Below are 22511 nucleotides of genomic sequence, written 5' to 3' on the forward strand. Positions count from 1 at the left end.
TTGGACTTGTGTAATTATGTCAGACTGTTTCAGCAGTTTTGATCAAGTTGCTGTTTTATTCCTGAAATGACATCTATAACTCTTATATCAAAGATACAGAGTGATTCTTCCCCAAAACTTCAAAATTTTCAAGTAGTGTTTGTTGCATTCCAGTGAGTAGCTCCCATTTTGCTACATCAGTAGCAGACTCTTTGTCTCCAAAGCACCATAAACCACAGTGATATTTTGCATGAGGAAGCATCCGTTCCTGAGTATGTAATGATGCATCCAATTCCAAGCCCCTTTTGTCTGTGAATATATTAGGAATATTTAGTTGCCTTGAGGTAGTTGAGGGAGAAGTAGCACCAAAAGTTGTTTCTCCTCTTGCTGTCTGTCCCATCTTGCTAACGAAACTGTGAAGGTGAAGTCATAGTCCCCCACCTTTTGTCCTGAATTAACTTTTATTCAGTGCTTTTGGTAAGTGCAAACAGGCTGAGTCTTGCAAGTGCCTATTTAATACTCTAATTCTTTGCAGTTCTCTGCTATGTTGTGCTTGCTTCAAGTAGCTGTTTAACTCTTAGAAGAGCAGCTGCCCTTTGCTCTATGCATTCTCAGTGGCAAAAAGTCAGTACCCTTGCAAGTATGCTTCTCATGGTGCTCTTGTTGCCTTATATGTAGTAGATATATTAAGGATGTTTGGGCTAAAGCAAAGTATTTTCAGTATTATCTGAGGTCAAGTACCAAACAGCTGAAGATAAACCATTATTTCTCTAATCTCCTTAGGTGCCCTGGTCCTTCAGCAAATTCTCTGTCTGATAAATCAAGGGAACACCCAGATGATGATGATGAATACAAAATTCCTTCTTCACATCCTGTAATACTGAGCTCACAACCACCTCATGGTCATAATATAAAACCTCTTGCTCGGTAAGGTGATTTAGCAGTCTTGAAAAAATTTTATTTACAAAACCTCTGCTTTTCCCAAAATTAACTGGATTCTGTAATGATGGTTAAGCTTGCCTGCCTCCTAAGCTGGGATTACCCATGCTTCTGTTTCATTTGGCCACTGCCACAGATACAAACCTATGAAATTCACATCATTGAATCTCTCTTGTGTCAGAACTGGGTATTTTTTGCCTTTGGATACCATTTCTGCAGTTGGGATCCTTTTTTTTTCCCCTTACATTGAGGTTTTCAGAACTGACCAGGAGATACAAGCCCTAAAACTCTTTCCAATTTAATTTTAAGGAGAATTGTGTGACTGAAATTTCCAGTCAGCTTTGAAATTCTTAGCCTTTCACATTTTATATAATGCAATTTAAAAGCAAAGCAGTACTGAAAAGTATGTGAACTGGCAGCTGTATGTACATTTTTCCCCAATGTATAGTGTGTCTTTTTAGCTTTTTGAGCCCATTTGGCAGTATATTTTCTTTATGCTTCTCAGAAATAGAACCTTTTTAAATACAGGTGAAATATGTCTCCTTAGCTTTAAATATATTCTGAAACAATCCCTCCAAACTTTCACTGTTCAGAATTACTAATGGATTATGACAAGGAGACTTGGAGCAAGGGACGTGGCAACTGAAGGCTGTGCCATTCCTGCTGAACTTTGCTCCTTAAAACGATATGAATGGCTGGAATTAAAACAATAACTCTGGAGTCACTGGGGGGGAAAAGGGCAAATGTTTTATTGGTCTTGTAGGTCACAAGTATGATATTAAAATCAAGCATTGGTCTAAAAAATTTAGACCTTCCTGTGATTAAAAAATTTTGTGATGTATTGCGATTTTTTTTCCCCCCTCTCTGTCAGAATGTGATGTTGAGGACCCACTATCAATAAAGCTCAACCCAGAATCAGCCAATAATGATTGTTATATCTTTTAAGTAATAATTTAAAGCAGCTGGAAAAAAGCTTGATCATTCATAATGTGATCATTCTTTGCATGCAGGTTAAAAATTCTCTCTTAAAAATCCTGATCCAGGCTTCATTGCATAGACATGAATATTGTGCAGTTGCCAAAGCTTATTGAACTTCAGAACTTAGTCTCTTTATGAGACTTAAAACAAAAAAAAAAAAAACCAAACCCAATTATAAATAAAACTGTATTGACTGAGCAAAAAAAATGGAAAGCAAAAAGAAAAAAATTCTAAGCAAGAAGAAAAAAAATTCCATTTATTCCTATGCCATTTTAATAGGATCGTGTTGTGCTTTTGTGTGGGAATGATGCAAATAGATTCAAACTGAAAGGTTCTTGAGAAAATAAGAAACTGGAGAAATAGAATCTTATGATTTTTATGTTACAGAAAAAAATATTTGAGGCCTTCAGTTGGCTGGTACAGTATTTTACAAGACCCTTGGAATTATTAATTGAGGCTATAGATAGAAAGATCATTTCCCAATTTTCTCCAGTTTTACTGTGTGTATTGTGGGTTTTTTTACATGAATTCACGACTTGCCACAGATAAAATGCCTTGGTTTGCAATTCAAGTTGCTCCATGATTAAACCACCAACTCCTCTTATTATACATTCTGATAAAAAAAAAAAATTACCTCCAACCATTCTCCTAGGCATTAAAAAAATAGTCTGGTGTTCCGCATGCTTAAAATGTCTTCTTTTAGCTAATGTCACTGCTTAGATGTGAAAGCTGAGCTAAAGTTTTCAAGCAGGAATCTGTTTCCTGGCTGATGTGTTCTTTTAATGCATTTCATTAAGTAACATGGGAGGGATGTTTTGTTTCAGTGAAACTTAACTTCTCTTTATTGTCCATCAAAACTGTTATCAACTTTTTTTTTAATGTTATAAAATTTTTATACATTCCATTTTTTTCCCCTTGTGTCACTTTCTCTTATCTCTTCCCAAAGTGTTTGTCCCTAACTTTTTGGATAGTATTCGGAGTTTTCAGTAAACTAAAGAGCTTAAAAATTTTGTCAGAATGTTTTGTAGGTTAGAATTATGTAACTGCTCCATCCTACTCTCAAATTTGTGTTACCTTTTGTCTCTTTTACCTGTAGATATGACATTGCTAAAAATATCTCAAGAATAATACAAAAAACGATTCACAGTCTTACTCTCAGGCAGATCATTGAATTGTCTGCTTTGTTACTGCTGAACATCAGTTCAGGAACAAGAAATAAAAGGAAAGAATTTCAGCATTACTAATTAGACTAATTTTAGAAGAATGTTACATTATTACATTTGCTGTCTTTTTTTTAATAAAGTTTTTTTTCTAAAGGGGGAAAGGACAGAAAGCTTGCTTGTTAGTACTCATTTGATGTCCTTTTTTCTGGTGTTTACTGTTAATGTAAACAGGCATTTCAGCATTGTTTGTAAACTGATTACTTGGCTGGGCTCATCATGGACTGATTACTTCTGAAGTGCTGCCATGTTAAGTTACCTTGCTGCCTGTGGCTAGTGACATTATTGAAAATGCATAATTCATTAAAAATCGAGTAGAAGATATTCTTAATTACTTAGTGTATATTGTGAGGAGTCAGAGGAAGTGTTGCATCCACTGCATTTGAAAGATTGAACCAATCTAATGTCAAAGAAGGAAACAACACTTCCTCTACCACTTCTCTGGGGAAATTAATTTATAGCAAAAGATCTCTTACCATTAGGGGCTTTAGTTTGTTTTTAAATCTTACAATTATTCTTATATTTATTTCATTACTCCTAGTTGTAACTCTTGGGACCACAAATGCAATTCACTTCCCCTTTCCTGTTTATAAGGAATCTTGTAAAAAATTCCAGACCCTTATTAATTCTTCCTTTCCATTTGGCCAAGCTGATAGGTTTATTAATACTGTTGGTAGAAACCCAAAATCTGAACTTTTTGCTGCATATAACTCTAGCAGATTTCCCAGTGTTTAATGATAATAGTGCATGGTGGAATAGGATCTTTATCTTTAAGCTGGAGTTACTTAGCATGGTAGCCTTTTTCCAAGCAAAATCTCTGGTTCTTTCTTATTATGCAAAGCCCACAGTTACAGGAGTGATTTCCTGGCTCTTTTGTATTTGTAAACAATATTTAAGATTATGATAAGGTTTCTTCAGTGTTTTTCCCTGCCATGTTTGAACAAAGTCTTCTTACAAAAATAATCTCCAATATTTTCAGCAAGATTGTAGTCAGTCTTTAATGTTTGGTTGGATAATTTTCATATTAATTTGATACTGTTGCTAAGTTTTGAGGGCAGAATATGCATCCATTTAAAAAAAAAATCAGTAAACTGTGGTGGAAGTATCAGCAAGGCTCAATTTTTGATAGAGAAATGAATACGTTCCTGCAAAACTGCTTTGGCTAGTTCAGTTTTGGGGGTTTTTACTGGGGTTTTTTAATGTTTGGCAAAGTCGAGTCAAAATTTATTATTAATGTGTATTGTGGTGTTCTGTTTGGATTTTTTTGTGTTTCTTGTGTTTTGTTTAATGGTTTTTCTGGTGTGCTTTGGTGTGGATAATTACATTATAAAATCCACATTTCCCTTTTCTCATAATTCTGCTAGGGAAAATTCAGCATCTGTGAAGGTGAGCTAATATTGAGCCTGTGATGTAACTGTGTGAATAAAGTAATGACCTGAGCTCTGAAGTGAGGACTGTGTTTAATGTTAGTTCTTCCCCTAGCTTGTATTGCAGCCTGTGTTATTTTAAGCCATGTCACTACATCACCGAGAAATTAGTATAATCCTTCAAAGCAGTTTTAATGAGGGATAACCAGTATCTGCTCTCCACATCTAAAAATGTAAAATTTAAAAAAGATGCATCTTGTTGTCACTGATTCATTTCCATATGGTGAACTGCCAGGTACTGCTCATTCAGGGAATTAATTAATGCTTGGCTGAATGGTTGATTGCTTCCTGCTTAATGTCTGTCTTCAGGGTGTGTGAGAACGGCCAATGCGCGAATGGAACCCACGGTGCTACTTCCGAGATAAAGAAATCGAAACATCCAGAGTCAGGTACGCTTTTTATTTTTTCCTTGTTTGCTGACAAGATTGACTCTGTGCTGCCCTAGGGGTGCAGCAGGAAAACACTGACTTCTTGTGGTTGTGTCATTCAGGAGATGTCTATGATGCACCTACTGTTCCGGTACCTTTGCCTCCTGCACGGCCTCCTGCCAGAGACAACCCCAAACACAGCTCTTTGCTCAACAGGACACCCTCCGATTATGATCTTCTGGTGCCCCCTTTAGGTTGCAGACTTTTTGCTGATTACATGTAATGGTTAACACTGCCCAGATGAACTAAATGACATGTTTACTAAAAAGCAGCCATTGTTGAGTAGGTTAGGAGTACCAAATAGGCTATGAGCTAAGTATTACAGCTGTCAGTCAATATTTTGTGTCATTTGGAGTCTGTTTGTAAGGCCTCACTTGAGACAGACAAAAAGGTATACTACATCTGTATTCCAGTTATACAGAAAAGTAAAAACCATTTTCCCTAAATTAAATTTTAATCGTCTCTTACTAAGTTTGAGCATTGCAATTTAATGCAGTGGTGGAGCATTTTTTTCTACTGTAGCCTAAATAATTGCATTTATTTTATCAAATACAAAGAAGAATGCCAAAAATATGGTATTTGAGTAAAAAAACTAAACCACTAAATTAAATTAATAGGTTAATTTCTGGGATTTTTTTCCCCCATCAGGGGACAGTTCAAAACTCACTGCTGTCTACAGGCACCAAAAGCTCTCTTTTCCAACCCTGATTTCTGTTCTCTTCTCCTACACAAAAATCAGTGATCTCTGCATATATATTGGTGCTATGCTTGGGGACCACCCACACTATCATTGACAAACTCAGCTGCATGGTTATGTCTCTATGTGTCAGCATCCAAATTTCTGGTTCCATAAAACCTTTTGAACATTTTATGCTCTCTCTGGTCCCTGAAGTGTTCCTGAGATGCAGGAGAAATGAAGGCAAAATAACACATAAAAATCACGGTGCTTGATAACTCCTTCTTGCAGCACCTTTGTATAAGAGGTGCATTCTTTTGCCAAGCTCTGGAAAATTCTGTTTATATCTGGAGTCAGAGCTTCTGAACAGCAGATAGAGATAATACACAGCATAAATGTAGCAGACTGAGTGCAGTCAGCTTTGGTGTTTGTATATAAATACACTTGCTCAGCCACTGAAATACAGCTGTTATTCTACCGTGATACTCTGTGAAGCCTTCATTGTAGTACACTCTTGGCAATTGAGCCACTAAAAGCAATCTCTCCTTCCATCCCAGCAAAGAAACTGAGCACTGCAAAAGGTCATTCAGAGCATGTTTTAGAAGAGGACTGTGGCTATTAACAGTCAGGTTTACAATTTCATTACTGGAGTCACTGAACTGCTTAGAATCATAGGAGTAAAGACCTCAGCAGCCAGAGAAAAATAAAGTTTAATCTTTATTCTTTATTCTACAGTTATTAATGAAGTTTTGCTCATCTAATAATTCATTTCTAAACTGCAGGTGAAGATGCATTTGACAGCTCACCCCCCTCACTCCCACCACCACCACCACCTGCTCGGCACAGCATGATTGAGCACACAAAACCTGCAGGCTCAGGGAGCCGACCCTCATCAGGACATGAACTGTTCCTTCATTCTGGTAGGAATACAGAGGAAACAGCATGTTTCGTTTTATTTGCCTTTACTTCAGAAGTTTATCTGTTCAGTGTTAAAGTTGTCACCAGGCCTCAGAGGTCATTATACAAAATATAAAAAAAAAAATCAAAATTTTAAATGGTGAAGGTGAAGCTACTCAGAAAATAGAAAGACTTCACTTTTCATTATCACAAAGTCATAAAATGAGGTCAGTATGTCTATATCAGGCTAGAAATTTTGTAAATTGTAGTTTTCTGTTGTAATCTCTAATATTAGTCTGTATATTTTTGTCAACTCCATTGTTTTAAATAGTAAAACATAATTCATAAGGGATGTTTTCAAGTTGAAACTTTGAAAGAAGCTATAAAATAAGAGAAAAGAGTATTCTGCTTTGTTAGAACTGTTGTAAAAGTTTGCTGCTAAACTGTGTTGTGAATACAGTTGCTAAGTCATAGGATTCATAACCTTTTTGCTAAGTCAGGTTTTCAGCTATCTTTCCTTGTAAATGACTGTGATACATTCAGCCTGGTATTTTGCTTATAAAAGGTATGAAAACTGTTTACAGTTTATGATTTTTGTCTTTGAGTTGAAAAGAGTCCTATTTTTAGGTTAATGAAGTTGAATAGATTTGCTGATTATGATACACATTACAGCAGGATTTTTGTGGGTTATAGTACATGTCTGTGAAGGGATTTTTAATTTTTTTTTTCTCTGTGGAAGCTTTCAAAGGATGTTGGTGTCTTTAAGTTTACCTTTTGTGTGAATATTTTCAGGGATGATCTGCTTTGTGGTGGGGTTAGGTGTTGTCTTCCCCCTCTCTGTTTTTCTTAGAAGCTCTGTGAAGAGGGATAAAATGAAATGTTTTGGTGATGGTTTCACAGGAAGGCCAGAATGTGAATGACAAGCAGTCATGTGCAGCTGAATGATGGCCTGACAGGTTCTCTGGTGTTTGGCTGACCTGTGTGAGTGGAAAGGGAGCTACTTTAGGTTGAAGTGCAGTGACCTTTTATGGAATGTTTTCATTATGTATGTTTTCCTGTCAGTTAAGGCCTGACATTGAGTAATTTGCCAAAGCTTTGTGTATTTTGTAATGCAAATTCAACTCAGTGTGTTACTTTCTCATCTAAGTTGCTGAATGCATCCAGGTGAAAAGATTTAGCATGCTACAGAATTTAAAGGTTGATGTTCATAAGTGCAGTGTGGTTTTATCTTGTACACTTCAAAAGAAAAACTACTTCAGCAGTCTAGTCAGAGTGGGTGCCGCAATTGTATCATCTGATGCAGAAACACACACTGCACCATTCAATTCTGATGGGAATGGAGAGGAAAAATAGGAGCCCTCACACACAGATGCACACAGGCTCCATCTGCCTGTGCCCAGTGTCCAGAAACATGCAGAGTTTTGCATGTTTAAGTGTAACCTCCAGATAATCTAAGAACGTCACTGATAATGTTAAAAAAATTTAATAGCTTTAAAATAAATATCTGGAATATGTATCTAAAGCCATATATTGCTATTCATATTTGCATAAGGAGTACAATCGTGCAGCAGCAGTTCTCATTAATCTTAGCAATGTATTGCATCTAGTTAGGCATGCATGGTTGTGTGAATTGGTCTTTTTTTATTCATATGGTATTTCTAAAGCCATATTACTCACTTTGCATCTTGTCACATAATCTGTTGTAGAAGATTTATGAAGAGTTTTTGATGATTGGTTTCCATACAAGTCTTGAGGGTGATTTCTCAGCTATCCATCAGAGCCTGTCAGATTAGAATAATAACCTCATCATCAACACCAGTGAAAAGTTGTTCTCACATACAAAACAAACACTCTGCAAGCACTGAGTCCAGAGCAGAAGCCAGATCCAGGATGGATCTGCACTTGCTCAGCAGCACCTTTGGTATCCAAAGAAGAAAGAAAATAAGTGGACAATAAATCAAAATTCTTACTTACTTAATTTTTCAAATTCTGTCCCTGTAATATTTACCCACAGTTGGGACTGTATGAATAGGAAATCAGCCCTGCAGTCTTTATGAACTGCAAAGCATAGAAGTATAATGAAGCTCTAAGCAAACTGAATAGCTGGGATGTTTCTAATTGTGCTGCTTCAGGCACTGCAACGTCTTCTATGCTTTGCCAGGCACAATCCCAGCACCATCAGGGTTGGGTGGTTGAAAAGTGCCTCATGGATGTGAGAAGAGACCACAGTCAGTGCAGGACAGACCACCTTTGAGCTGTGCTCCTGTGTTTGTCACTTCAAATCATATTTACATGTGTACTGTGAACGCTGAATTTGGAGTTTTATGTGCATGTGCTGTCAGAGGACACCTCTGGATTCATGGTTTCTCTGCATGATGGGAGGCTACTCTAATCCTACCTTCTATGCTTGAGCCCTCCCTCAGATAGTAATTCTGATTATTCTAAGACACTTTTTTAATTCTTTTATCACAGATCCCCATTTTGACTCAATAACTGGTCATGTTCCTTTGCCACCTGCTCGGAGAGCACCTGGTGAAAATGTCAAAACAAATAGGACATCTCAAGACTATGATCAACTTCCTCCATCTTCAGGTAAGGCAGAAAACTGTTCTTGTAGAAAATTACAATTCTGTGAAGAATATAACTTTCATCCATAAAGTCCAATGAGTTTTTTGTCATTCTGCACAACAAATTGCAATGGCAATGTTGCTTTACAAAAGAATGAAATCATCAAAGGGTAACAGACTTAAGTTCTGCAATAGAGGTAGAAGTGGCTACTTGTTGTGTGTAGGTGTATATAGCTCCATTTTGCTAGCTGCCAAACTGAATGCTTATGTCAGTTATAGTGTTCCTTATTTTTTGAGAAAGGCAGAGATTTTCCTGACACCTTTCAAGCTCATAGGAGATCAGAAGTACTGAAAGGAGCACAAGCACCTGATTTCCCTCTTTGTTTCATTTCTCCTAAACAAAAAAATGTAGCTTAACTCTCTAAAGTATTATTATTTTCTGTCTCTTTTGCTAATACGTTTGTCTGAATTTCTAAGAAGCTTTTAAGATGTTTCTTAATAAAACCAAGAATCAAAAGCACTTAAAATTCAGTCTTCCTTTTCAATGGAACAGGTACAGTAGAAACGATTCCTCTGCCAAAAAAATTTTGGTTAGGGTATTCAGGCAACAAAAATAGTAAATTTAAAGGAAATCTACTAAGTGGACAAAAATAATAACATGATTACCTATATTTCAAAGTACCTTCACCAGTTTTTAGACAAATTTTCTTTTCTTTAGATGTGCATGGTACATGGGGAATGGGGCAGATTGGTCCAACTGCATTCTTTTCCTGTATGAAGAAACTACACAAAGCAAAAGCCAAGGGATTTTTTGTACCATTAATCATTCTCCTGATAGATAAAATTTTGTGTAGAGACTTTTTATGCATGAAGAAAAGGACTTTTCTCTAATCTTTCAGTTGTAATAATCACCATTGTTCAAATGAAGCATTCCCAAGTGGAAAAATGATAGATATATTTTAGTATCAATTGCATTCTCCTTCTCAGAAATACAGATTTTCATACTGCTGAAGTATAGGGGGAAAAAAAGAATATGTTCCAACTTAAATAATAGGGGATTTCTTTTGCTCTCCTCAGGCTTACTTATTTTTTTAATGAACAGCAATAATTGTGAATTAGTGTGATGCCTTTGGTAAATACTATTTCTTTTGGGAGGGTGTCTTTACAAGTATAGCTGTTTCTCTTTTCGTTTCCAGTTATTGGAAGAAAAGAGTTTATAATGCTTTATAAGTGTCATTGTGAGGGATTTATTTGTCTTTAAACACTCTGTCAGTTTATTCAGGGTGTTTTGATTTATCATGTAATGCAAATTATGATGATGATGCAACTACTTTTAAAGCTGTGGAGTTTTTCTGCAATTCTTGCACTTCTGTGGTAGAACCATTTTTAATTTTCCTAAATTACTGTGAGATACTTGCTAGTTAAGAACTTGGAGCTTTCTGGTGCTGCTTAATACTTTTTGATCTGTTTCTCACAGCTATCTTCTAAAACACTCAGATGTCAGCTTTTGCTATAAATACCATTCTAAATCAGCATGATATGCAGCAAGATATTCCATTTAATTTCAATTAGATGAAAACTATGTGATAGATCATGTCATTCTCTTAATTGGAAAGTTGTTTTTACAGTGTCAGTAATTCCAAAGGACAGAACTGATGAGCTGCAGGATGAACAGGTTCACCTTCATCTATGATTTAAAAAGACAATGTAGAGAGTGTAACTGTATTCAGAACTTTGGTTTTGCATTTATTCTGAACTAATCAGCTCACTGAAGAAATTATTCATTTCAGTGCTTTTGTAAGGTAATTCTCTGAACTAGCTGAAAAAGAAATGGAGTTCACTCTAAAATCTAATTATCATTTAGCTACTGGGTTCCTAGAGTAGCATGGGCAGTGCTTTAACTTCCCTGCTTCACTTTCACTGTTTTTAAGGTTGCTTTAGTGATGTTTAACTGAGTCCTTAAAGTCTACCGAGTAATTTATTCTAATTCAGATACCCAGTATTGAGCACTTCAGAAATAGTACCCAGCCATGCAACCCACTCCCCCAAAGGCACGGTTTCTCCAACTCCTTATATACAACTGTTTAAAATTAGTACAAAAAGAGCAAGAAAAGGAAATAGGACTTGGGGGTGCTGTGGATGAGAGGCTGGACATGAGCTGGCAACATGTGCTCAGAGCCCAAAAAGCCAAAAGGATTGCATCCTGCTGTCCTGCATCCAAAGCAGTATGGCCAGCAAGGCCAAGGAGGGAGTTTGGCACCTCTGCTGTCATGAGACCCACCTGGAGAAACGCATCCAGCATAAGAAAGACATGGACCTGCTGGAGTGAGTCTGGAGAAGAGCACCAAGGTGAAAAGAGGGATGAAGCACCTTTCCTGTGAGGAAAGCCTGAGACTTTGAATTCTTCAGTCTGGAGAAGGGAAGGCTTTGGGGTGACCTAATACTGGCATTCCAGTACATGAGGGAGTGTAGAACAAAGCAGGAGAGAGACTTTTTACAAGGTCAGGCAGTGAGAGGACAAGGGAGAACTGGAGGAGATTGGATGAGGTTTCAGGAAGAAGTCCTTTACACTGAGGTTGGTGAGGCCCTGGTTGTCCACAGCAGCTGTGGATGCCTCATCCCTCCAAGTGTTCAAGGCCTGATTGGATGTAGCTCTGAGCAGTCTGGTCTAGTGGAAGGTGTCCCTGCCCATGGCAGAGGGTGCAGCATTAAATTATCTTTAAGGTTCTTTCCAACCCAGCCTATTCTATTATTCTATTATATTGCTAATAATTAGAGTATTTTACCTAAACACAGCAAATAATAAGAGGGAAAGGAAGAAGAAAATTAAGCCTCTAATTGATGACTGCTTTATTTTGCTGAACTTAGCTATTCTGTAAGATACAGATTCAAATGATTGGTTAATATATTTGCCTGCTGCGTATTCATTCCTCAGTTGGCCTTATGAAGATGCTTGCTTGCAAATTTGGATTCCTTTTACAAGAATATTATTCCAGGGTTTATTTCAGTTAACACTAGAGGAAATAATGTAGTCCACAGTATTGCAAAGTAGAAAGATCATGCCTAACAGCTTGATGGAGCAGCATATGCAGTGGGTCCTTCCCTCACCTTCTCCCTGTTCTCTGAGTTCCTTAGAGCACGTGTCCCCTGGGTGTGCCTTGTTCCTGTACCCCACTTAGGTGAGGTGTAGCTGCTTGCCACTGTTCCACAGAGGGCCTTCACAAGAAGCCTGGGTCACCTGCTTCTCTGATGCTCCTCAGGCTGTTGGTGAAAGACTGAGCAATCCAGGAGAATCAGTGAGGGAGGAAAAGAAGGGCATTTCCCAGCAGAGAGGAACAGGCAGTTGGCATTGTTACAAAAGCCTTCACCCACTGTGCTACAGAGCTCTCACCACTTTCCCGTGCTTTTTAAATAATTATTAAATGAGCCTGTGTCTGCTTTTGTACTAACGCCTTACCTAAGGGTTCAGTCTAGTGCTGAATTACAGAACTGGGAGCAGTGGAAGAAGCTGCTCGTGGTAGAAACTGTTAATTGAATTGCACAGTTAGAAAATCTATTGGAATTCTTAGTTAGACGTCTGTGGTGGCTGAAACATCAGAGGATGGGAGGTAGGGAAGGAAAGTTCTGCTTAATACCTCTATCTCAGTGTCCAGATGGACATGCAGCTTAGGCTTAGTATCTTTAAGCTCAGGATCCAATATGATACCCAGCTTTAGCTGAAATTTTATATGGATGTGAAGATATTGAAAGAGATGTCAGCATTAAAAAAAATAATAATGGGAATTGAGAGCGCTGAAGATCTCAGAGTATCTGTGCTATAGAGAGATGTTGCTGTAGTGAGAATAAAATGCCTGTGCTTCAAATCTGCTGACAGAATTAAAAATGACCTTTCTAAATGATGTGACTGCTTTATAAAGTTTGTTAGAAAGCCTCAGTGAAGTGAAGATTTTAAACACGAAATAACTTCAGTTTTAAGCCTTTATTAAGTCAAGCAAAAATATCCTCATGTAACACAGGCATAGGGAAGGATCTGATTTATGCATAAGGAATTTCTTCTGTACTTCAAGCCCAGGGGAAAATGCAAAGTTTGTAAATTTAATTTTGTTTCATACTGTATAGAAATGAAGTCCATAATGGAATGTACATATTAAAACAGCTTGAAGGTTTGTGAAAGAAAAATTATTGGTTTTAAATAATGTGCCATTATTCTAAAGATAAAGAATATTATTCTTTTGCAGTCTTGAGTTTACTAAAATAAGTGAAGTGAGAAATTTGAACTTGTTTCTGATTGAGTTTTTAGTGATTAACCGCATTTCCTGAGCTACAGTTAATTTCTCAGACAAGTGTTTCATGGGTCTTCCACACCTTCCTAGCAGGTTTGGATCTGCTTCAGAATGTTTATAATTTACATAATTCTTTTTATCTTCAGAGAGAAAAAAATCAAAACAAATGTGAAGTAGCCCTTAGTAGCTGTAGCTCGCAGCCCCTTACTGTAAATGTTAAATCAAATTTCTTTCATCCGTTTGTTTATGGAATATCACCATCTTTCTAAAGGTAATATTAACTCTCTGAGTTAAGAAGTGGAATTAAATTTTATAGCAGCATGCATCCAAATTGATGAAAAAACTAATTTGAAAGGAAAATACACCTGCATTAAACATGCTCTTGTGTGAACTGCTTTCATTTATCTGAAGTCTCTAATGGACTTGGTTGAATTATAGTTCTCTCTGTCCAGTGTTATGATAAGGTTACAACAAGAATACTGGATATATAACATTTCTTCTATGCCTAAAGAACAGTCTCTGAAGTACTTAACACTGGAAAATGCCACTGCTCTCAGTGTAAGTAAACAGGAAGTATCACAGCCAGAAATTCCTCTAATTTATCTATCAAAGTCACTGTTGATAGGACTTGTTAAAACCACTATTGAAGGATTAAAGACTTTTTAATTTTTTAGATGCTTTGCTCTTGAAAGTGTTTTCTGCGCTGTGCCTGCTTGTATTTAAGCTTCTTATTGTGGAATCAGTGAGGATAAAGGCGTTTCAGTAAAGTGCCAAGTTTACTTGAGCACAGAACTCTCGACTCTGAGAAGATTAGCAAGTTTGAATATTAGCTTTTTTTAACCAGCACATGATGATTCTTAGTCGCCAGCATTAACTGTGAAGGTAACCTTTCCATAGAAGATAAGAAACCGGGAGATATTCCCATAGGGGGACTGGAGAGGAAGGAAGGAGCATGTTCTGTTCTCATCATGGGAGTAGTAGGGCTGGAGGTCTTTTGGAGAAACCACGTATTTATGTACTTATGTTTAGCTGCTGTGCATGACATGAGTAGCAATTGAATGAACAGAATTTAGAAAGTGGACCAATAAGGATTTTTCTCCTTCAGCTGTATTTCTCTGAATTCGTCTTCTACACAACTTAGGGTCCTCAATAAAATTGTAATCCAATTTGTGTTTGGGTTTTGCTCATTTGTTTGTTTTTGTAGGGTTTTTTTTCTTGGGCTTTTTATTTGTTTGTGGATTTTTTGTTAGTTCGTTTTGTTGTTTTGTTTTTTAGCTCAGATATTCTCAAATTGTGGGTTGAGAGTCTGAAAGCCTTTAAGAGTTTGACTGGCTGTTTTCACTGTTTCTCCTGTTCCATCTTACTTTATTTTTGTTCCAGCTTTCAATAATCTTAATTGTAAATTGCATGTTCCTATATTATTATTAAAATGGTATATTGCTACGTTATTTCCATTTGGGACATTCTTGAGGACATCAGCTTCTGTCAAAATTTTAAAATGAGCTATATTGGTAAACTAAAATATTTCTTCATGTTACTTTAGAATTTTACTCTTAAAACAGCTTCATGGGGTTTGACCAGCCCCAGTTATAACACAGTCTTAGGCCAATTTATAATGATCTTTATCTCTTTTATTTGAAACAGATGGTTCACAAGCACCAGCCAGGCCCCCTAAACCACTTCCTCGGAGAACTGCACCAGAAACACATCACAGGAAAGCATACAGCTCTGACAGTTCCACGGAAAATGTGGATGCAAAAATTGCAAAACTTATGGGAGAGGGCTATTCCTTTGAAGAAGTCAAGAGGGCACTTGAAATTGCCCAGAATAATGTTGATGTGGCCCGCAGTATTTTAAGAGAGTTTGTCTGTTTTCCTCCACCAGTCTCCCCGCGTCTCAATCTATAGCAGCATCGAGATTTTCTTGGAGTATATGAATTCTGCAGATACACACGTGGATTGGGGAATGAGAGGAAGAACAGAATGGAATATTTTTATTCATCCTTAGCAGAAGGGTGTTTGTTTCCAGCCGTTTATCAAAGGCTCCTGGCTGCTCTGATCAAGACTTATAAATATGCTGAGGCTTATGTATTTTTGCTAGCCATACTTTTTTAAATCAGGGTTGAACTTACAAAATAATTTAAAAAAAAGTTTACTTCCCTAGAACTTTTAATCTGTGAAATGCTTTTTCTTGTTTACAAGTTGGCAAGTTACAGTTTTCTAGTTTGTGCCTGTACTATGTCCTGTTCATATTCCCTTGTACTTGTGGTCAGTTCTGCTGTAGCATTCCCAACAGTTTCCATGCTGACCACTCCATCAACTAAATCATCACTTTCCAGGAGTTCTGTTTTTCTTTTGGTCTTTTTTTTTTTCTTTAACAAGATGCTTTAATTGTTTTTTGCATTTCAGCTCATCAAATGCAAAAAGTATGTGGCCTTCACTACTGATTTTTTTTTTCTTCTGAGATTCCTTTGCTTTTGAGAGAGGAGATATCTGAATGTAAAATACATTATTCTGTGAACTGCCTTTTTAAAGGTATTTTGACAGTAATGTTGGGCAGCTTTCTGTTTAACAAGAATTCCATGACCTGAAGTCTCGAGGTCTTTTATATACAGTTTCCACAAAAAAATCCCAACCAACAAATAAAACACTTCATGCAGCAGTGATACTGAGTTCTCACGTGTAAAATCCCTTTCAAAATTGAGTATTTGATTGCAGATGTTTAAAAAAATCCAAATGCACATGATAATACTGTGTTTTGATTACACACTTATGGCACCAATTCTTCATGGCAAGACTAAAAGGAATCTTTTTCAATTATATTAAAGGTATTCAGATGAATTCCAGTTCTAGATTCAGTAAAGTAGAATGTGGTTAATGTTTTGTTTGAGTGATTATCCTGTGGTTCATTGTGGCTTGGATCAGTTTGTATTAACTTGGAAACTTTAAATCTTTGATGCACTGTTAATTCCTAATGCTACTGTAGCAATATTTTTTGCAAAGTTTTTTAATAACCTCCCTCCCCTGTACACTTCAGAATCCTCAAGGATGTGTTGAACACCCAAATTCATTCAGTCACTTTCCAGCTGCTTAGTTGGAAATATATTTTTGCTTTACTTGATTAGTGATACTCCAAACTTTGACATTTTATTTTTGAGCCCAAATTGATGCAAGCCAATTTTTAAGTCTTCCTGATTTTAAAAAAAGTGAGAGAAGACAATTCTATTCTGAGTATGTTCAAGTTGAGTCCAGATATTTCCAGGAAAATTCTTAAGATTGCTGCTTTCTTGGTTTTTTTTTAGGAAACTTTGAAATTTTTCTTCTAATACTATTGAACAAATAAAAAAAAATGTGGTAATTAGAATGTTTTTCTCATTTTGATATGTGATGAGTATATGAAAATTTTCAGTGTGCCAGGCTGGGTGTGAGGTATATATTCATTATTCCCTTTCAGCTGTAGGTGTTCTCTTTCACTCTGAGCAAGTGCTAGAATTTGTATCACTTACAGGATCAGGTCTCATCAGCCAGTGCATTTGTTGTAAAGGTGTTTTGAAGACAGCACATGGCTGAACTGCAGGATTTGAAGTAACTGAGAACACCCGTTGGAAATTACTCTGCTATCTCAAAATCCCATTGTTTCCTGAAAAAAATTGTTCTTAAAACTAATTTATTTGTTTTGTAGCATCACAGAGCATAATATGGATATTGTTAATCTGTGTCAGTGATAAAAGAGTGATCAGGAGAATACAGGGTATAGGGAAGAGCTGCTGCAGCATTTGGATATGAGCAAATGCTTCTGAGTTTGTACATCTTCCTGTAATTGTTCATTCCTCAAGTACAGCTTAGGAAAAGTTTTGGTGTAAGTTATATTCTGTGCTTTTGGCTCAAGTTAATCTCTTTCCTCTGTTTTGGGAGAAAGTTTTGTATGGTATGGAACCCTCTTGTTCATTTGGTTTGTTTGCAGCATCACTGTAGCATTTTAGCTAGCTGTAAATTGAAAATGATTCAGGCTATTAAATTATACACTCTGGTTGTACTGGAATTACTGAAATGAGGTTCTAGCATAACTGCCAGCATAGCAATGATGAAAAAAAGAGCATTTTACAAGGACGAACAAACAATCTGCAGATTGAGTTTTGAAATTTTGAATTGTAATGAAGAGCTCATTTTCTCCTTTTTATGCAGCAGCTTAGTATAAATTACATCCTTATATTTCAATTAGAGGCTGGAACTGCTGCCTGATAGATTAAGGTTTTTTAAGTTTTCCTTCTTTCTGGTTGTGACCACCAGTGACACTTTTTCTTTATTATATGTTAAAAAACCAAACTTGATTAGCAATATTTTGAGTGGTTACTTGAAAAGATTTCCATTAATCTTTAAATGAGTGTGCTAATAACACTTCTAAATAGTGGAACGTGCAGACTGTTTCAGACCTGTTCTGGTTAAAGTCAAACAGCAAAGTTGCTTTGCTAGAGTGTTGATGTTTACTCTGCAGGAATTAATAGGCTTAAAATAAATTAATCTGGCTGCAGTCTAGTTCTCTAAAGACATAGTTCTCTAAACATATTTTTAACCTTTGGAAGACTTAAGGGTTTGAGCCTGGCAGTGTGTTATGCACTTACATAACTTCAAGGAAGACTGATTTGAATGAGAGTGCGTGGGTGAACAAAGTTGGTTAAACTCAGAAACATTTGAAGTCTTTAGACCATCCTTGTGTTGTCTGTTGGCCTCACCTTTTCTCTCCTTTTGGCTAAGTTACTGCATTTTAAACAAATTGGCTGAATCAGAAGTTGGGCAGAGCAAGTGAACATCAGCAGCACAGATCTTTTCCAAAGGCTGTGTGTAGGAAAAATTTAAATTGTGGTAAAGGAAGCTAATATAATTAGCCATGTTAATGGCTTGTCTGGAACCCTAAAATGGCCACTGGTAAAATTTGTTAATGTCCAGTATCTCAAGAGTGCATCTGGCACAGGTTTTTTATAATGTGAATTTAGGAAATTTTGTACCAGGATCATTTCTTCTGTTGTATTTCTCCTGTTTTCAGCTTGAAGCTTTACTTTGCACTGACAACTCTGACCTGAAATTTGTGTCTTAAATATTGACAAATTTTGAAGCAAATGAACACTGTATTCAGAGCACATTCAGGTGCTACCTGATGACCTGGAATATAGCGCTTTTAGGAGTGACTTCTTGAAAAAGGACTTCAGCAGCTTCCATTTTGAAGGATTTTCTTTCAAATAACTATTTTATCTGAAAATGCCTTTTATAAACTTGTCTAATGTGGCAAATTTAGTGACGTGTTCAATTAATTTATATTTTATTCAACATTCTTTTTAAATTTTGGTTATTATGTATGCTCAAGTTCTTTATCTGTTCATGTAAGGTATTTTATAAAATTAATGTTAAGAGAATGTTGGGCTGGTCCATGATTTTTCAAGACTCTGTCTCTGTTATTGAATATTACCACTTTTCATATGACGCTTTAGCAACATAGCCTGTCCTGTGTAGGGGCCTTAAAAAACATTGTTTTGTAAACCACAAAAATGAAGCCTTGCTCTAAAATAAGGTGAATCATTGCTTTGAGACATGTACATTTCATCCCCATACATTACCTCATTTCTAAATTTCAGTAGTAAAAGTTAATAAATTGGCAGTAATTTTGGAATGTGCATATAATAGTTGTATAGCAGAAAGATGCTGACTAATTAAATATTTAGAATCCAAAGTGGTGAAGACATAGTCCGACTGTATATTAATTTGCAGGATTTTTTTTTTCCTGAAGAAAATTTAATACCTTGTGCATTTACATTCTCAAGCATTGTACTCTTAATGTCAAAAATATTTTAGCTATGTAAAACAATTTTTTTTTCTATTACTGTATCCCAACATTCTGGAAAAAGTTTAGAAAATCAAACCCCTCTACTATGCATGACAATGCAACTGTTGCTATTTAAGCCTCAACACTGTTCCCTGCACTTGGATTAGACCTTCAGTGCTGAGATTTTCATGGTACTTCCTTCAGTGTGTTAAATCCTTCTCCACTATGTATGTCACTAGTCACATTGCTAATTACAGAATTTACCTGTTTGGAATACTTGTCTTTAATACTGCAGGTGCCTATTTCTGTCATTTTTACTCTTATGTGAAAGTTAGATGTTATTTTATTGTGTTACTATCAAATGTTAGCAGCTGGGTGCTCTAAGAATGTTTCAGGAATTTTTGTTTGATAGACCCAGCCATTATTCTGTTGAGATATCTGCCTCCATTTATCAGTTTCAGTAAGTTTTCATCAGGAAATTGGTAAGTTTAGATTTTAAAACACTGTGTGTTATTGTGACATATAAACATTCCATTTGGCCTTGGATGATCTCATGTCTAGCAGTGGAAATTCTTACTCAGAATGAATGCTGATTCCCAAATCTTACTCTTAAATCAAAAAATAAATCTTAAATTTGTGAAACTTAATTGCATAAACATCCTCAACATTGTAAGGAACTTAGACAATTCAAAATAACGTGAACTGTGACAGGATTCTTGCTTCGTAGACCTGCCAGAAGTAAAAGCATAAACCCAATAAATAGTGATCTCAAACCCATTGAATAGTGATCTTCTCACTATGAAGCTGCTTGCATCTGTCTGGATCTGTGCAGGAGTCAGCCACTCCAACTACAACAGTACTGCTTGGAAAACAGCATCTTTTATTGCAGTAAGTGCCCCAGCAGGCAGCAGGATGGGAGATGAGCAGGTAACAAGGCAGAAGGAGGTAATTTTGTAATAACAATCCAAGCCCCTCTCTGCTGTTGCCATGTAAATTTAGCTAGTGTGAATTGCCTGGAGATCTAGTGCACAGAAAGGAGTGTTTGTTTATGAGTTTTCCAGTTCTCAGTTACTGTGTTTCTCCAGGGGAGTGTCCTTCTCTGAGGACAGTGTGTCTTATTTAGAAGGCACAGTGTTTAGGAGCAGGATGCCAGGGTTTCAGCAGCAGACTGAAGTGTGAAATAGCATTCTGCTCACACAGTGTTTGCATGCTAGCAAAACAACCAAAAGCTTTTTAAGGATTCCAGTGGAAACAGCTCTGTTTTCAAGCTCATCATCTTGGCTTTTGAAGGATGTGTGTTTGTACACTGAGATGTGTGTGCTGGTCTGGTGGAGCATGGAGGAGAGAGAACGCCAGGTGATGCCAGCCTGGGGAGTTGAGACCATGTGCTAATCATGTTACAAAATACCTGCTCTTTTGGGTAGCTGAATCTGCACAGTAGTCAAGCTACTACAGTCACCCATGTTCTACAAGGCAAGGTTTTTGTCCCTGTGTGGCTGGGGAGGTGCATACATTTACTCCAAAATAGGGAGCTTGGCTTCTGTGCATCTGTGTAGTGATCAGGGCACTCACTGAAAGTAATATCTGCACCCTAGTTCTCATTATATCACAATGCAGAAAGTGCCCTTGGAGAACCCTTTTTAATTTGCTAATGGAGTGTCTTTGAATTTCAAATTCTTTATAAACATTAGTGAATTTACATCATTAGCCTTTCAGAAATACCTGAAGGGAGTGGCTGGTAGTTTTTTTAAGCTATTAATTTGCTTGAATGTGTGACTCAAGTGTTTCCTCATGTTTACATTTTTGTTACCGATTTATTGTGGTCCATATGAAATTCTTGAGCCTTAATTTAAAAGCTTTTATTCTGTTTTCACTATGGCTGTTGTCAGTAGTACCTTTATTACCTAGGCTCATGCACTAAAATTCAAATTATCCAGCTCTCCTACATCCCAGTTTGAGCCATGTTCAGCCTAACCTTTGTCCTTCAGTGGATGTGTTACTGTGCATCCTCAACTGCTCCCCCTAAGACTGTTTTTATCTTCTTCTCCCACCCCAAATTTCTTCAGTGACATCAATCACCAGCACATCCTTCCTCTCCACAATGACAGACACTACAGTTTCCTATCTCAGCTTGCAACCACATCAGTATTTTTTTCTGAGGTCCCTCATAAAGTGTTTTGCTGGCCTTGTCTGTCTCAGTGATTATACAGATCTGAATACACTGTATCCGAATGGCCCATGAGCATGGTCATCCAAAATGGATTGAGAATTCTCTGAGAAAGCCTGTTTTCTTTATTATCACTGGGTTGATTGTTTTTTTTTTTTCCTGTTCCCATCTTGACCTGGAAGACCACTCTTGTGTTTCATGATTTACTTGTCAGGGATGAAGATGAAACCCACTTCTTACTTCAGCAGATCCCAGTTTTGCTTCTGAGATGTGAAAAGAAATTAGCAGATGACATCTGCTAGTAGCAGTCCTTCTATTTGAGATTAATTGTGTCTAAATATATGGGAGTTAAGCAGTTTATCCAATGAATTTGGTTTGCATCTTGAAAACTCACAAAAACATTTGCTTACTTTTAGTACTAATTGAGGAGCAGGTAGAAGGGATGAATTTTATAAGATGTGTCAGTGAAATTGGAAACTTACTTGCAGATAAAGGTAATTGATTACCATGAGCAGTTGGGATAAAAGATTGACCTTTGAAATCAAAGAAATATTATACAGCTTGAAAGTTCTCACACAGAGAAGGTAAAAGCACTATATCTGAATTATTCCACCAATGGCCTCCAAAGAACTTCCTCATTTATCAAGTAACCTTGCCCATGAGTTGCCTGTGTTGATGACAATTTTGTAGCTTTTTAGGTGAACCAGAGGTAGAAGGTTTGTGGGTTTACATCCTGCTGCCTGGGGGAGAATACACATTATAGTTTTCCCAAATTCTAACAATTGGGTCTCAAAGAAGTGTAGATTGTCTACCTGGATGATGTCCTCCAGAGACAGGACAGCTGGATGGTGAGGGAAGGGTTGAGAATGTTCAGCCTGGCTGAGCAAGGAGGTGCTAGAACTGTGATTATCCTGGGGGAGCCGGAATGTTGTATAATAGAAGCAGGAGGCAAGGGAATCAGATGAGAAAAGATCTGACATTTGGTGCAAACTGAAGTGTTTCAGAGTGGAGGGGGGAATTTTGAGTTGTAGTGTACAAGGGTGTGCTTTAGTGGGGGAAATCTTACTTGCCACTCTTGGGGCAGAGCACAGTTACATGAAAAGGGCCTGATGTTCCTGCATGTATCATTCCAG

The 22511-nt window shown here is 36.9% G+C and overlaps 1 protein-coding gene across 2 annotated transcripts in view; it reads left to right on the forward strand.

Annotated features, from left to right (window-relative positions):
• CBLB (Cbl proto-oncogene B) overlaps window positions 1-16057 on the forward strand; it is a 126501-nt gene extending 110444 nt beyond the window's left edge. The window contains exons 14-19 of one of the 2 annotated variants that reach the window (XM_058018519.1): window positions 763-906; window positions 4853-4932; window positions 5034-5165; window positions 6430-6567; window positions 9017-9136; window positions 15039-16057. In XM_058018519.1, coding sequence (XP_057874502.1) covers window positions 763-906; window positions 4853-4932; window positions 5034-5165; window positions 6430-6567; window positions 9017-9136; window positions 15039-15301 — 877 coding nt within the window. In that variant the 3' untranslated portion in view covers window positions 15302-16057. The remainder of the gene's footprint in view (window positions 1-762; window positions 907-4852; window positions 4933-5033; window positions 5166-6429; window positions 6568-9016; window positions 9137-15038) is intronic. The other variant, XM_058018520.1, reaches the window with a different exon arrangement.
• Window positions 16058-22511: the final 6454 nt, after the last annotated feature.

Source organism: Melospiza georgiana, chromosome 2, assembly GCF_028018845.1.
Source record: "Melospiza georgiana isolate bMelGeo1 chromosome 2, bMelGeo1.pri, whole genome shotgun sequence".
Lineage (NCBI taxonomy): Eukaryota > Metazoa > Chordata > Aves > Passeriformes > Passerellidae > Melospiza > Melospiza georgiana.